The sequence below is a fragment of the Pan paniscus genome, chromosome 1 (genome assembly GCF_029289425.2).
Source record: "Pan paniscus chromosome 1, NHGRI_mPanPan1-v2.0_pri, whole genome shotgun sequence".
Taxonomy (NCBI): domain Eukaryota; kingdom Metazoa; phylum Chordata; class Mammalia; order Primates; family Hominidae; genus Pan; species Pan paniscus.
In genome coordinates, this window is record NC_073249.2 from 220,469,688 (window position 1) to 220,485,073 (window position 15,386).

The following is a 15,386-nucleotide window of genomic DNA, read 5'->3' on the forward strand; positions in this document are numbered from 1 at the left end:
TTTTCGGACACTAAATCTTTTATTATAATTCAAACACATTATAGTTGCTTCTGGGAGACTTTTGCCTTTTGCCCTGCTTACAAACTAGCATCATATTCTAAAATCTCAGGAACTAAAATTACTCATTGTAATTTCTCTAAAATTCAAAGCCTATTGGAATCCCTGCTCTTGTTATGTAGAATATAAATATTCGAGACATTTCACACCACATTTTCATTATTCAGCATTCCCGTCAAGTGCTGGAAGGCCAGTTCGCTATTTTATAATGAACGTCCTGGGTTTGTTCTGAAAGGGCAGCCTTGTACAGTGACTTACCTCACAGCACCAGGGAGGGAGAGATTTAGAAAATGCAGGCACAGGAGCAGGGTATAGGGAAACAGTCATTCTCAGTAAGAAATAGATTCATTAAAAAAAAAAAAACCCTAGTACCACCTCCTAGTGAGCCTCCTTGCTTTAGAAATTTTGACAAAGCAATCGTTGAGAAAATTTCATGTGGCAAATTATCTTAATCACAAAAAGCCACTGGCTGAATGTTTTCGTATAACGCAGCGTTATTTGGCCGCGTACGTGGCCTGCCAGCCCTGTTTTCGTCCTGAGGCTTCCTCCACCGCATCCTCGGCATGCCCTGCAGTGGTTTGGAACGGCCCTCCCTTCTACTCACTCATGCATTTGTACATCTAATGTATGTGACTGTTCTCCCGTCATATAAAATAGCAGTGTTAGTAATTAGGGTTAGTTTTTACTTGATTTTAATTCATTCAAAATGGATGTGAAACTTACTGGCATACCTAGGCTGCAGCCTCATGCAAGCAAGCAAAAAGCAAAATACTGAAAATGGAAGAGAAGAGAAACTGGCTAGCAGGCAGCTAAACTCACCCTTTTGTACAGCCTATGGTCCACCAGGGGGCTTTAGACAGTAAAACAACACCAGAGAGCTATTAGCACGTGAGGGTCACAACAGAAATCTTATAAATAGCTTTATTTCAACAAAAAAGAATATAACATGGTTTCTTTTTTGGAAAGAAAGAAAAGGAGAGTGATGGTGGGGTACGTGAAATGAGTAGGTAAAAAATTCATCAATTTAAGTCTTAAAAAATTGGGGTCATATGACTTAGAAATGGGATACTTCTGACTGATTCCTGAAGCTACTATCTACCTACCTTTTTGAGAGGGTGTCATATGAGGTTTTCCTTTTTTTTTTTTTTTTTTTTTTTTGAGACGGAATCTCTCCCTGTCGCCCAGGCTGGAGTGCAATGGTGCAATCTTGGCTCACTGCAACCTCCGCTTCCCAGGTTCAAGAGATTCTCCTGCCCCAGCCTCCCAAGTAGCTGGGATTACAGGTGTGTACCACCACGCCCAGCTAATTTTTTGTATCTTTAGTAGAGACAGGGTTTCACCATGTCGGCCAGGCTGGTCTCAAACTCCTGACCTCAAGTGATCTGCCTGCCTCGGCCTCCCAAAGTACTGAGATTACAGGCGTGAGCCACCGCACCCGGCCAAGGTTTTCTATCTTAATAAGATTTTAATGCTTCTAAGGACAACAGACATGATAGTTTCTTTTCAAATAACATTAAATAACTCGACCCAGAATGAAAATAGGATTACACACATCCTAAGGAAAATATGAGTTTAAAACAAACTTCCAGGATAGATGTTTAGGATTTCTTCAAGATCCTTAATTGAACATATTAATTGAATATATAGAAATGGGAAGTGAATACTGATCTTATTACAGAGGTTATTAAAATTTGCCTATTTTTCTAACATCTAAACTGTAAATGGTCAAGTAAAGAGCCAATAACATTTTTTATTTCATTCCAATTAATGCACAGGAATCCAGAGCCCTTATCTGATGTTCTCTTCATAATGAACCTTCTTGTTATCCATCTTATAAGGTTATTAACAGTTAAAATTTACACTTAAGGCAAAAATCTTCATGAAATTTTCCTCTACCAGTTTACAGAAAGAGAACTCTAAAAACAAAAGTGAAAGGATTCCTTTGTTCAGCTTACTTTGTGGGGGCAACCTTTCATGAATTTATGTTTTGTTTAAATATCTCATTCTCTTAACTCTCCCAAAGTAAACACGGGACACAGCTTTGGCAAAAACGAAAGGGAGATGAGTGTAGGACTTTATGCAATTTTGCTCCTACGTTACCCACACATTCATTCAAAGTTTGAGGATCAGACTAGAAGAAATGAGGAAAAAGTCTAGCACGACTTAACTTGCAGACATTCTGGTTTGTCTGAAGTGGCCTAAAGAAGAGTGGTGTTAAGGTAATTTTCTTGAAAACAAAATCTATCTGGAAAGTATTAACCACAGTCTCATGAAAGAAGATGTGATTCTGCTCAAAGTGGCCAAAGTCTATTGGTTTCAGTGCTGGATAGGATCTTGCTCAGGTTTTTCATTTTGCAGGTCGAAGAGGAAAAGGGAGGAAGGAACTATGAATGTATTGGAGAATGTAAGGAAAAGGGCCCAGGTGAGTCCTTGATCTGTTCACCATATAATGAAAATCAGCTACTCTCTTTGGTCCTAAGTCCCTGCTAAGTAAAAGGTATGATTGAATAATAAAGGAAAGAGGCTGCCTTTGGTAAGGCTTGCAGAATTAATTTCATGATCTTAGAGCCATACCCGTTTTGGGGATGCATTTCCTAACAGGACTTCCTGTTTCAGAGTACTGACACTGGTATGTTACTCATTAGCTATCATGGTGAAAAATCTCCCATCCTTGCATGGTGGAAAGTAAATGTTGCTGAGGCACAGGGCGAGTGAACATTAGCTTCTGCATGGCATCGTAGCTGGGGAAAACCATCTATCCTAGTGAATGCCGTTTTTTAAGTTTTTATGATGTTAATGCAGTGGCTGTGCATGTTTCCTTCTATGGTCACAAAAATAAATTCTTCTGTTAATTTAAGTAAAAGTACAAATAACCCATTAAACCTATTAAGTCTTAAAGGCAAGATATTTTCAAAGCCGGCAATCATATGGTATAGGAGTAAGAAAAACTAAAGCAAAATGAAACATCCAAGGAATCCAATTAAATATGAACACTAGGACTTTTGGTATAATTAAATAGGAAGAGGAAATAAGACATTAGAGAGTCTGCTTTAATGTTTGGTATTATAAACTGCACAGCTCCTGACACACAGAGCAACAACCCAACCACACAGAAGGTGGTCTACACCCAGCTCGGACGGCCGCAGTTACAGACGTCAGACTGGAATATTCACCTAGATAAAGAACACAAACCACTTTCACCAGCCCTCTGAAATCTAAGTAGAGACGCTCGTCTTCATAAAGAAATCTCAAATTTGAGGAACAAAGAGAAATTCCTCTGGCTTAGCTCCATGAGAAGATGCTGCATCCCACAGAATGCTGGGGTCACAGGACCCCATTTCCTACTAATTGAAGATGTGCCCAGAGTCTCAGATGTCTTTCTTTTCCTGAACAGCTGCCTTCCAGTGATCTCTCCTGTTCCTCATCACGGACCGGCTTTAATTGATAGTTTAATAATAGAGCATGTTGGCGATTACATGACCAGCAGAGGGCACCAGCTATTTGGTGGAAATTCTACATCAGAAAACTTGTTTGGAATTCATGGTTTTCTTTCCCTTCCTTGAGACTAGAAACTGTTTTCTGTTTGGACACGCGCTAGCATAGTAAAGGATTAGAGCAAAGAACATACTGCAATGTGGCATATCAATCGCAGATTAAAGAGAAACTTAGAATTAAAAGCTAGTCCGACTAAGTTGACCTCACACCCAAATTGAAACAGAAAAACACGGGCATGAATCTCCACTGTTCAAACAGCATCGTCTGACATGGTTACCAGCACTCCAAGGGTAGCAACCTGATCCCTACGTAAAGAGCTCTACCGCCCTATTGTAATTTGGGACGTCTGCCCTGATTATCTGCAGGGGGATTAGCTTTACATAGGAGTTAGTGAGGGTTAAGAAGGTCAGGGTTGCTTCATCATTCTCCCTGAGCAGAATGTATAAACAAGGACTAGTGTACCTGTGGCGACAGCGGCGTAGAAACCTCATTATTTTTCGAGCAGCTTGATCCTGCTTTTTGGTTAGCAAACTGCTCCTGAAAAAGTCAGAATATTATTGTCACAAGAAGGTTACAGTAAAGCCCAATATGGAAAACTGGTCAGCAGTGACAGAGGACTCTGAATTAAGCAGTTCGTGTAGCAAAGCCAACAGCATACGTTAAAGATGTATACAATCTGAAGGGCGATGAGTGCGTATGCTGTTCCCATAGTATCGAGTCCGGGCATCACTAGAGGAGAAAGGAGGGCGTGTATAGGCGCTCTCAGCTTCAAGACAGACTATACAAAGACTGAAAATAAAACGTCACTTAAATATTCTTCCACAATTCATTATAAGCTCATTTTGCCACAAAAGGCATTCTGGCATTAGACAGGCTTTCTTAGTTTACAAGGTGATTCACCAGAGTTGATACACTCTTTGGGCCATTTTGTAAATGTACTGATCAATGTATTTTACTTGGCTCAACATTTTTATTACAGTCTCTAAAATGGAACAGCTTAACCCTAATTACTCTCCCAAGGTCTCACATGCAGTAATTCTACAATTTCACTCATTTCCCATTTGTGTCAAGAATAGCCTTGTCTCTAATCGGAACGTAGCATCATATACATTTCAGTTACATTAGGATTAGGAACAAGTTCTGTTTAGAAATGACTCCAAGAATAGTTTTCATATTTTATTTTCACATTGAAAATCAGATTTCCTTCAGCCTCAAAGAGCATGTTTATGTAAAATTACATGAGTGCTGGCAGCGGGCTGTACTTTTTTTTTTTTTTTCCTAAACAGGAAATGGGTTAAACTACTATAATTGAGTGGTAACTTTCTGAGTAGAAACTGGTGCTGCCAAATTCTGATATAAGGTAAAATTGGGTGGCAATATCAAAATAATTGGGTGGGAGGTGGAGAGAAAGAGCTAAATATTCAAAACCAGACTCAGCACAGGTGTACTTATCAGCCACCATGCCTAAAACGTTCTGGAACACAGTGACTGCCAATGCTTTAGGCCCGCCCCAGACTCCAATGTCAGCCCAGGACAAGTCTTTCAAAGAAGTCAGAGTTCTCTTCCCTAGGGAGCTTTACCTCCATGAGCTCTTCTCCACCCACCTGAGTTTCTGTTGTACAATCACAGCTGTCCGGCGAGCCTGCCGTCTTTTGCCACATTTCTTATAACTTCGGTAGTACTTCTGGATGAGCACAGCAGCCCGTCGGCTCTGCTGGAATTTTTTTTGTTCATAGTAACTTCGGAATTTGCTCTGGATAAGGATGGCAGCCTGTGTCATCTTTTTATAAAGTGCGTACTGCAGCGGAAACAAGAACAAGCGACACAGTAACAACAGGGGCCGCACGGGCTCAGCGTCCTTCGAGCTTACCGGGAAGGGAAGAAGAGAAAGTGCTTTTCCCCTCTATTATCACATTCTCTGTCCGGGGTTTAATCACAAAAGAGGCAAATGAGGAATCTTTACACCTACCTTTCCAAAATGTAAAATATTACTTTAAGGGTTGCCTTCAGACATATATTTTTTCCCTAAAATATCAAAATATTTTGCCTTTCTTGGAGAAAAATTTTAATAGCAATACCCTTAGACGTTTATGAATCTAAAAACAGATTTCGACAGTAAAATTTTAAATGCTTCGGATTAATATTTTCTATCCAGTTTTGAAACACTAACATAATTTTTTTTATGCCTTCCAATTCCCACCATACACAAATCTACTTAGCATTCAGCCCCTGATTTTTAACTATCATTCCACACGACAAGTTTCTGACTGAGTTGCAAGGTCCCAAATACAAGGCTTATCATGAAACGCTGACACCTTTAAGCCATTTTAACCTGTAAAAGATGAACACTCGTAAGACCAACACGGTGGCGAAGCCGTGAAACCTGGATGGCTGTCACAGAGCTGCGGACGGCCCAGGAGGCAGTGCCAGGAGTCCTCCACGCAGCCCGCTGCAGAGCTACAGAAGTGAGGGACGAAGGCCCAGGGTGAATTCTCAACATCAGTCTCTAGGCACCAAAAATACAGAGCTCTCCATGGTCTTAAAATGCTACGTCCAAATTTCTAATCAAACAGAGTATGACTCTGGGGATGAGAAGTTGCAATGAAGCCCTTTGCTTATAAGACGGCAACTTACCATCGCAAGGAAAAATATTCCCCAGAAAATCCCTGTATCTGCCTAACTGTATCTCTGGATGTATGAGGAGGTGAAATGAGGGAGGGAAACTGACTTCTCAGAATTGTCCAAGAACCAGGACCCTTCTGCAAGAACCTTCTTTGGTCTTATCTGACCTGCTTTACCTTTTCACTGGTCTGAAAGTCTTTGAAGACAAGAATGCTGCAGACTACAGAGCCCCTGTGGTTTCCATCGTCTCCACCTGTGCACACTACACACTCAGACCCATCGGGCCACAGTGAAGCGCTTTGGGAAAAAGGGTATTTACTTAGTGGCCACAGGGCTCACAGGAACTGGCTTAGATGGATTAACACCAGCCAAAAAATGTCCAGTTATTAATGTCGAAACCCACTCCAACTGAATAACCACGTGGTCCCCAGACGACAGAGGAACTGTGCTTAGGTGGCCTTGCAAGGGGGATATGTTTACTCCATGACTGTGCCATCTTAATGGCCCCTCCCTGTAGCTGGTGATGGGTGTGAAGTTTGTGACTCTGGTGGAATGGTTTGTGAGAGGGCTTGGGTGTATCATTACCTTCAAGGCTATCCATGTCAGCTTGGGGGAAAAACAGAAAATACAAGATTAATGTTACATTGCTGAATATAATGAAATTAAAAACCAGAATCAATAAAACTCCCAACCAAGAAAAAAAAAAGGCAACCTGGCTATATTAATGCCTTCCATCTTTATAGTTGTTACTCTTTCCAAAAATAATGCCTTCTGTCTTCCTAGCTGTAGATGACAGTTTCTGGGCAGGGTTTTTTTTTTTTAAAAAAACCAAACTCATATTTTGGAATCAATACCTGTTGTAATCACAGACTTGAAACCTTCATTCTGTGTATCACTTGTGCTCCCAGGAAGCCTGCTCACCAAACAGAAGCCAGTGCGGCTCCCTGCTGTAGAGCTATAGGCACTGTGGTGTCAGCGTTTGCACAATAAACCTTCCTTTTCTGGGATCATGAACTCAACTGGCTCGAAGCCAAAGACGTCCCCCCACCCCCATTAATAGGGCTTAATCCTAGAGAAGCTTGAGGAAACGGCAACCCGTATCAGAAATTGAGGCAAGTCCTGGATTATGACAAGGTGATAGAATCCCTAATTTCCATGTGACCATTACACATATTAGAATTTATTATTCCTTAAATAAAAATTTATAACTACCTAAAGCACACTCTGATAAAAGGTTCTAGAATCTACTGACAGGCCTGAATTTTATCGTGTGAACCAGTCAAAACTCCATTAGGCAATTTTTAATATTTTATAACCACCTTGATAATGAGAAAGGCCTAATATTCATGTAATTTCTCTGAGCTTCAGCTTCTTCATCTGTAAACTGGAAATAAATACTGCTTACTTCAAATAATTGTAAAAAGGAAATGAGATGGGGCACCTAAAAAATCTAGTGCATACTAGCTGCCCCAAAAATATGACTTCCCTTTCCCATCTGACTAGTTACATAACCCTACAAGGTGGTTTGCAAACAGAAACACTGCATGAAAGAGTACTTAGATAATCTTCTTGCACCTTTAACTAAGGTGCACAAAAGCAGTTTAAGATGTTCTGAGCTTCTTCTGATTTTCAAAGATTTTAACAATTCTTCATTTTAAAATGGATAAGAAGCTGAAAGGAAATGGCCAAAGATTAAATACCTTATATAATTCAAACTCAAAGGTAATACATAGCCAGCATTTACTTTCTCCAATCACGATATCACACCCTGGATTCCCTACAGTTCTCTCATTACTAGGGAGTTTATCAAAGTATTGGACCACGGATCCTCACTGCAAAGATACTGGTGTTAGGATCAGACCAGTATCTCAGGTAGGTAATATTACTAAAAGATCAAAAATTTGGACAAAAACTCTTTTGCGGTACAAGTCTAATTGCAGATGGTTTTATTTTGTTTTCCTCTGGTTTTTTTTTGAGACGAGGCCCAAGCTGGACATCAACACCTGGGCTCAAGAAGATCCTCCGGCCTCAGCCTCTTGAGGAGCTGGGATTACAGGCACACACCATCATGTGTGGCTTCCCCTGTTTTTGTTTGTTTGTTTGTTTTATCATGGCAGTTCAAATTAAGTCTCTGGCCGGGCGCTGCGGCTCATGCTTGTAATCCCAGCATTTTGGGAGGCCAAGGCGGGCAGATCACTTGAGGTCAGGAGTTCAAGACCAGCCTGGCAACATGGTGAAACCCCGACTCTACTAAAACTAGAAAAATCTGCTGGGCATGGTAGCACACGCCTGTAGTCCCAGCTACTCGGGAGGCTGAGGCAGTAGAATCGCTTGAACCTGGGAGGTGGAGGTTGCAGTGAGCCCAGATCATGCCACTGCACTCCAGCCTGGGCGACACAGCCAGACTCAGTTTAAAAAAAAAAAAAAAAAAAAAAAAAAACCAAAAAACAAATTAAGTCTCTGTAATGAGGTACTAGATGTAGTGCTCTTTAGCCAAACCAGGATCCTCAGTGGCCTTGGGTGGGGCACAGTTTCCTTCTGTGGTGCAAAACTGAGGTTTACCTGTTTATATTTTCTGTAACAACGCTGAATGACAGCAGCAGCTACTTCTTGCTGTTCCCGCAAGGGTCGGCCCTTAAGGGTAAAGTAAGGAGAAAAAAAATCAGTAATGATTAACTACCAGAAATGTCAGCTTTTTATTACTACTCATTTAATGCACCTTCTCAGAGTTGAGATCCCAGGTTTACCAAAAAATATTGATAATTAATTATAAATGAGGAAAAATGAATTTATAGAATAAACCTTAGACTATCCTTGCTTCTAAATAAAACTATGATATTGGAATGTTAAGCAGACTAAAAATATATTCCCTTTTAAAGTATTTAACAAATTAGGCATTGTACTGTTTGTCTTGCCAGATCTCAACTATCTTTCCTAAGATAACCCCAACTACTTTACTTTTGGATCAATGATTAATGGCTTTGAACACTTTTTTGGGAGTGGTTAGAGACTACTTTGAGAATCTGTAGAAAGCCATGGGTCCCGTTCCCACCAAAAATGCACACAGAAAAAGCTTTACTGCTTAATTTTAGGAGTTCAGGGGCTGCCTGGAGTCAGCCCCCAGGCCTCCAGTTGAAAACCCCTGCTTTAGGTCATGACCTCCTAGCAGCAGAGGGGTCACCTTACTTTATATTAACTGAATAATAGGCATTATCATTACCAACAGTATGTTGACATGGTGATAACCATTACATTATTGGCTAACATTATTTTACTAAAGCTTCTGAGAATTATTTAATGTGACATTAATAACTTTAATTAAAAATTCTATGAACTCATGAAATTTGTTTTAAGGAATAATAAAGAGACATTGTACTCAGGATGGCAAGGTAGAATAGAAAAATCAAGGCTGGGTGCAGTGACTCATGCCTGTAATCCCAGCACTTTGGGAGGCCAAGGCAGGCGGATCACTTGAGGTTAAGAGTTCGAGACCAGCCTGGCCAACATTGTGAAAACCTGTCTCTACTAAAAATACAAGAATTAGGCGGGTGTGGTGGCACGCACCAGTAATTCTAGCTACTTGGGAGGCTGAGGCAGGAGAATCACCTGAATTGGGAGGTGGAGGATGCAGTGAGCAGAGATTGCACCACTGCACTTCTCCAGCCTTGGCAACAGAATAAGACTCCATTTCAAAAAAAGAAAAAGAAAAATCAGCATTGTTCTGTGCCGGAAAAGCCCCATTCCCGCCCTGGCCTAACCATGGACAGGCCCTTGTCCCAGCCAGTTATTCTCTATGCCTCAGATAACTGAGAAGACTACGCTTCTGAAACTCTTCTATGAAGGTGCTTTAGGAACTTTGTAAACATTTGATAAAAATTTCATGTTTAACTGTTTAAAAATTGGTTGTTAAAAGCAAACGGTTTGGGAGAATGAGAAAGCTCTGGAAATGGGTAGCAGTGACAGTGGCACAGCACTGTGAATATACTTAATGCCCCCACACTGCACACTTTAAAACAGACAAAATGGCAAACTTTATGTTATGAATATTTTACCATAAAATATTTTTACAAAGCAGATACACACACAGATATGTTATATAGTGAATCTTAATAAATTGGAGACTTCCAAAAAAATTCTACAAACTCAGAGGAAAAAAAGAAATAGTAAACGTTTTTGTTTGCATGATTCTGACTTTCATCTGTCCTCTCTGATCTTAAGAATGTCACAAAACGAAGGTTCTGTTCTAGTTTACCTTGTATTTCCGGAAAGCTGTCTGGACAAGCCTGGCAGCCTCATAGAGTTCTCTCTGTTCATGATCAGACAGAGTGAGCTGAGCAAACTCATTCTCTACCTTCTCACTGGTAGATGCACTCAGGAATTCTGACCAATCCGCGGCGGAGGGAAGGTTAGGTTTCTCGAAAGCGATTTCACTGACGGGAGAGCCAACAGGGCTCAAGCTGGTATTAGAAGAAGGGGTTAGAGGCTCGTTATATGCACTTCTGAAACAAGAGGAGAAAAAGGAGAGACAGATTAATGATTGATTTGCACCATCCATTAGATATTAATGAATGAGCCAAGATGGTATCTGCCAGAAGCCACTGTGGGCAATTAGGAACATGCCTTCATTCAGTTAGGCAAGTTGCTAAACATACCCAGTGTCCTTCGATTGAGTAAGTTTATACTCAACACCTATCATAACTTTAGTACTATGCTAAATACTAAAACCTAGTAGCAGTACACTCTACTGCCATTAGAAAACTTCAGCTGAATTAGGGGGAAACATTATGCTACATTATCTCTTTTTTTTTTTTTTTTTTGAGACAGAATCTTGCTCTGTTGCGCAGACTGGGGTGCAGTGGCTCAATCTCAGCTGATTGTAACCTCCGCCTCTTGGGTTCAAGCAATTCTCCTGCCTCAGCCTCCCAAGTAGCTGGGATTACAGGCGCCTATCACCATGCCCGGCTAACTTTGTATTTTTAGTAGAGACGGGGTTTTACCATGTTGGCCAGGCTGGTCTCAAACTCCTGACCTCAGGTGATCCACCCGCCTTGGCCTCCCAAAAGTGCTGGGATTACAGGCATGAGCCACCGCGTCCAGCTTAACACGATCTCTTATGCTCTGATAGCAGTAAAAAAAATAATGGGAGAGGTAGGAATAGGAGCTGGGCCTTGAAAGTGGCAACAGAGCTTGTCCTAATGCTTCCTTCCTTCCTTGGTATGGTCTTCTATGACACGGCATTCATCAAATACAATCAGCCTCCCCTGCCTCCAATTACATCCGGGAATCTATGCTGGGTAGTGACCTCCGTAACTTTACTCACCGGATCTGGGCAGCACTGGGCAGGCAGTCAGCATCCGCTAGATAACTGGCCAGCCAGCTCATTGTACTGCTAATGGTGGCAGGGTCTGTTCTTTCCAATCCTGAGGACTCCATGGGCACAAAATTCTCCTGCTTGATTCGGTCAGGTGTGGCTTCAATAATGTGTTCTGCCAAGGTCATCATGTTCACCTGAAGTCAGAAGTTCACAGAACACTCAGGTTAGAAAGGAACCTTACAAGTTATCCAGGTCTACCTCCCTGCCTCGCCTCGGAGAGAAAAAAATAATCAGGCAGGAGGGCAGACTTCCACCTCAATCCAATGCAATGAAATACCATTTTAAGGTTATAACACAACACACCAAAATGTGCTGAGATCCTGAGACCTGATTATCTCCAAGTCATAGTCTGGCCCCAAACCTTTAGTCCAGTCTTGGAGAACTTCTGGCTTGTATGTACTCCCTACTCTCAGGGTCAACCAATTAATGACACTGGGCAGTTCTAGAGTAACCTGTAATATTAATGAGGTGTCACTATTAGTTACATAACCAATATCTAACCACCCCCTTTTGCCTGGCCTAGAGAACCCCAGTCTAGGCTGGGAACAGTGGCTCATGCCTGTAATCCCAGCACTTTGGGAGGCCGAGGTGGGTGGATCACTTGAGATCAGGAGTTCCAGATCATCCTGGCCAACATGATGAAACCCTGTCCCTACTAAAAATACAAAAATTAGCCAGGTATGGTGGCGCTTGCCTATAATCCCAGCTACGTGGGAGGCTGAGGCAGGAGAATCACTTAAACCCGGGAGGTGGAGGTTGCAGTGAACCAAGATCGCGCCACTGCACTCCAGCCTGGGCGACAGCGCGAGACTCCAACTCAAAAAAAAAAAAAAAGAGGCCAGGTGCAGTGGCTCACGCCTGTAATCCCAGCACTTTGGGAGGCCAAGGCTGGCGGATCACGAGGTCAGGAGATCAAGACCATCCTGGCTAACACGGTGAAACCCCGTCTCTATTAAAAAATACAAAAAATTAGCCGGGCGTGGTGGCGGGCGCCTGTAGTCCCAGCTACTCAGGAGGCTGAGGCAGGAGAATGGCATGAACCCGGGAGGTGGAGCTTGCAGTGAGCCAAGATCGCGCCACTGCACTCCAGCCTGGGCGACGGAGTAAGACTCCGTCTCAGAAAAAAAAAAGAAAAGAAAAGAAAAAAAGAATCCTCAAAGCTGGTCTGGATTAAGATATTCTTTATGAGAATCAGAGATGTGAACTGATTCTTAAAAATGTCCTTGCATACCTCTTAGGAGTGGTAACTGAAACACAGCACTTCGGGTTCTTAAGTGAACTGAAAATGTTCTCGATGGAACTACACAAAGTGACAAAATGCTTCTCCTGCCAACACGAAGGAGCCTCAACAACATCCTGCTAAGTGGAAACAGTCGCAGTGGGCTGCATGGTGCATGATTCCACTTACATGAAATGTCTAGAAAAAGCAAACCTCTGGGGATAGAATCAGATCAGTGGTTGCCTAAGGCTGGGCAGAGATGGACTGCAGATGGGCACAGGGCACCGTGCAGTGAGATGGAAGTGTTCTAGAAAGGGACTATGGTGATGGTTGCTCAGCTGTATATGTTTACTAGAAGCCATCCCCTGAGCATTTAAAATGGGTAAATTTTATCATACGTAACTCAATAAAGCTGTTAGAAATGCTTATTGTGGATAATTTTATAAATTTTTTATCATACGTAAATTATACCTCAATAAAGCTGTTAAAAATGCTTATTGTGGATAATTTTATAAATTTTCATCAAAGAACAATAATTAGTTTTTGTAATAACAATAAAAATAAAAAATTTAAGAAAAATATATTGGGCCAGGCGTGGTGGCTCACGCCTGTACTCTCAGCACTTTTGTGAGGCCGAGGCGGGTGGATCGCCTGAGCTCAGGAGTTCAAGCCCAGCCTGGGCAATATGGCAAAATCCTGTCTCTACCCCAAAAAAACCCCAAAATTAGCCAGATATGGTGGTGCAGGCGTAGTGCTTTCTTACAGTATCTGTAATCCCAGATACTAGAGAGGCCGAGGCAGGAGAATTGCTTGAACCCAGGAGATGGAAGTTGCAGTGAGCCAAGATGGCACCACCGCACTCCAGCCTGGGTGACATAGCAAGACTCTGTCTCAAAAAAAAAAAAAAAAAATTGCAGCTTTCTTTCACCTTCTCTATTGGCTGTCTTGATTTGTGACTCAAACGGTAGGAAGTAAATCTTGCTTTATTCTTTTTCCATGAAAGTATTCAAATATATTAAAAGTAAGGTGGAATTTCTGAAGCCTAAAAGGTTATCACTCTACAATCACTTTCCTAAATCCTCCATTTTATAAACATGTGACAATGTAAAAACATCTTAAGTAACGTTCTCAGTAGCTGGACCTGAAAAGTCACGTCACTCATTTCTAAATTTCATGGATTGTGCTCAGAGAAGACGGCCTTTAAATGGGTAGCTTTGGATTTTTATTCAAATTTTCTTCGTGTCCTAGTATATGAGCAGTTTTCATAAACATGCCTTGGACACCTGAAAAGAACAATTTTATACGTAGTTGCTACGTCTATTAACTACATACACACATATAGTTATATATAAGTATATCATATATTAAATCTATCATATAGTAAATATATATGAAATCAAGCCTTCTGATTTTGTTGTTCAACTTGTTCATATGCTTTTCGTATCTACTTGATCTGAAAAATTCTGAGCTATGTGTGTTAGTAGCACACTGTGATTGTGGGTCCACATTTCTTTGTATTTACTAGTATTTGCTGTAATGTTTCAAGGTTATGGTGCAAGGTGCACAATAGTTTATAACTGTCATATCTTCTAGATAAACTGTATGTATATATATATGTATATATACACACACACATTAATTTGCCTTGAATTGTACTTTTTATCTTTCTTTTTATACTTGTTTATCTATTATAGCTGTTATCTATCATTTCATTTTCATTGTTTCTCTTTCATTTCATTTTGATTGTATTTCTTACAAGTAGCATATAGTATATCCTGCTTTTATTTAAAAAAAAACAAAACAACCCGAGGCCGGGCATGGTGGCTCACACCTGTAATCCCAGCACTTTGGGAGGTGGAGGCAGGCAGATCACGAGGTCAGGAGATCGAGACCATCCTGGCTAACACAGCGAAACCTCCACCTCCCAGGTTCAAGCAATTCTTGTGCCTCAGCCTCCCGAGTAGCTGGGATTACAGGCACCCGCCAACACACCTGGCTAATTTTTGTATTTTTAGTAGAGACGGAGTTTCACCATGTTGGCCAGGCTGGTCTTGAACTCCTGAACTCAGGTGATCCTCCCACCTTGGCCTCCCAAAATGCTAAGTATACAGGCATGAGCCACCGCACCTGTCCTTCTGTAGCCCGTTTTTATGCTACCTACCAACTTAACATTTTTTTTTTTTTGAGAGAGAGTCTCGCTCCGTCGCCCAGGCTGGAGTGCAGTGGTGCGAGGTCGGCTCACTGCAAGCTCTGCCTCCTGGGTTCACGCCATTCTTCTGACTCAGCCTCCCGAGTACTGGGACTACAGGTGCCCGCCACCATGCCTGGCTAATTTTTTATATTTTTAGTAGAGACGGGGTTTCACCGTGTTAGCCAGGATGGTCTTGATCTCCTGACGTCGTGATCCGCCCGCCTCGGCCTCCCAAAGTGCTGGGATTACAGGTGTGAGCCACCGCGCCCGGCCAACATTTCTAACTAGCATATTTCAGCCTATCCAGCGCACATCTATCTATATCACGAGTGGAACAAAATCTGTTACTGTCCCTGAACCCGAGAGCTTTCATACACTTTTACTCTCTTCATTTCCCTACACTCCCTGGTTTTGTTAAAATAATTTAG

The 15,386-nt window shown here is 41.6% G+C and overlaps 1 protein-coding gene across 17 annotated transcripts in view; it reads right to left on the reverse strand.

Moving 5' to 3' along the window:
• The window catches only part of CAMTA1 (calmodulin binding transcription activator 1), a 982,737-nt gene that overhangs the window by 13,134 nt on the left and 954,217 nt on the right, over positions 1–15,386 (reverse strand). For 7 of the 17 annotated variants that reach the window (XM_063595030.1, XM_063595036.1, XM_034954440.3 and 4 more), the window contains 7 exons: positions 11,495–11,682; positions 10,427–10,673; positions 8,737–8,808; positions 6,760–6,780; positions 5,157–5,350; positions 4,015–4,089; positions 877–907 (listed from right to left, as the gene is read on the reverse strand). In XM_063595030.1, coding sequence (XP_063451100.1) covers positions 877–907; positions 4,015–4,089; positions 5,157–5,350; positions 6,760–6,780; positions 8,737–8,808; positions 10,427–10,673; positions 11,495–11,682 — 828 coding nt within the window. The remainder of the gene's footprint in view (positions 1–876; positions 908–4,014; positions 4,090–5,156; positions 5,351–6,759; positions 6,781–8,736; positions 8,809–10,426; positions 10,674–11,494; positions 11,683–15,386) is intronic. The other 10 variants (XM_055104459.2, XM_034954481.3, XM_034954453.3 and 7 more) reach the window with 3 other exon arrangements.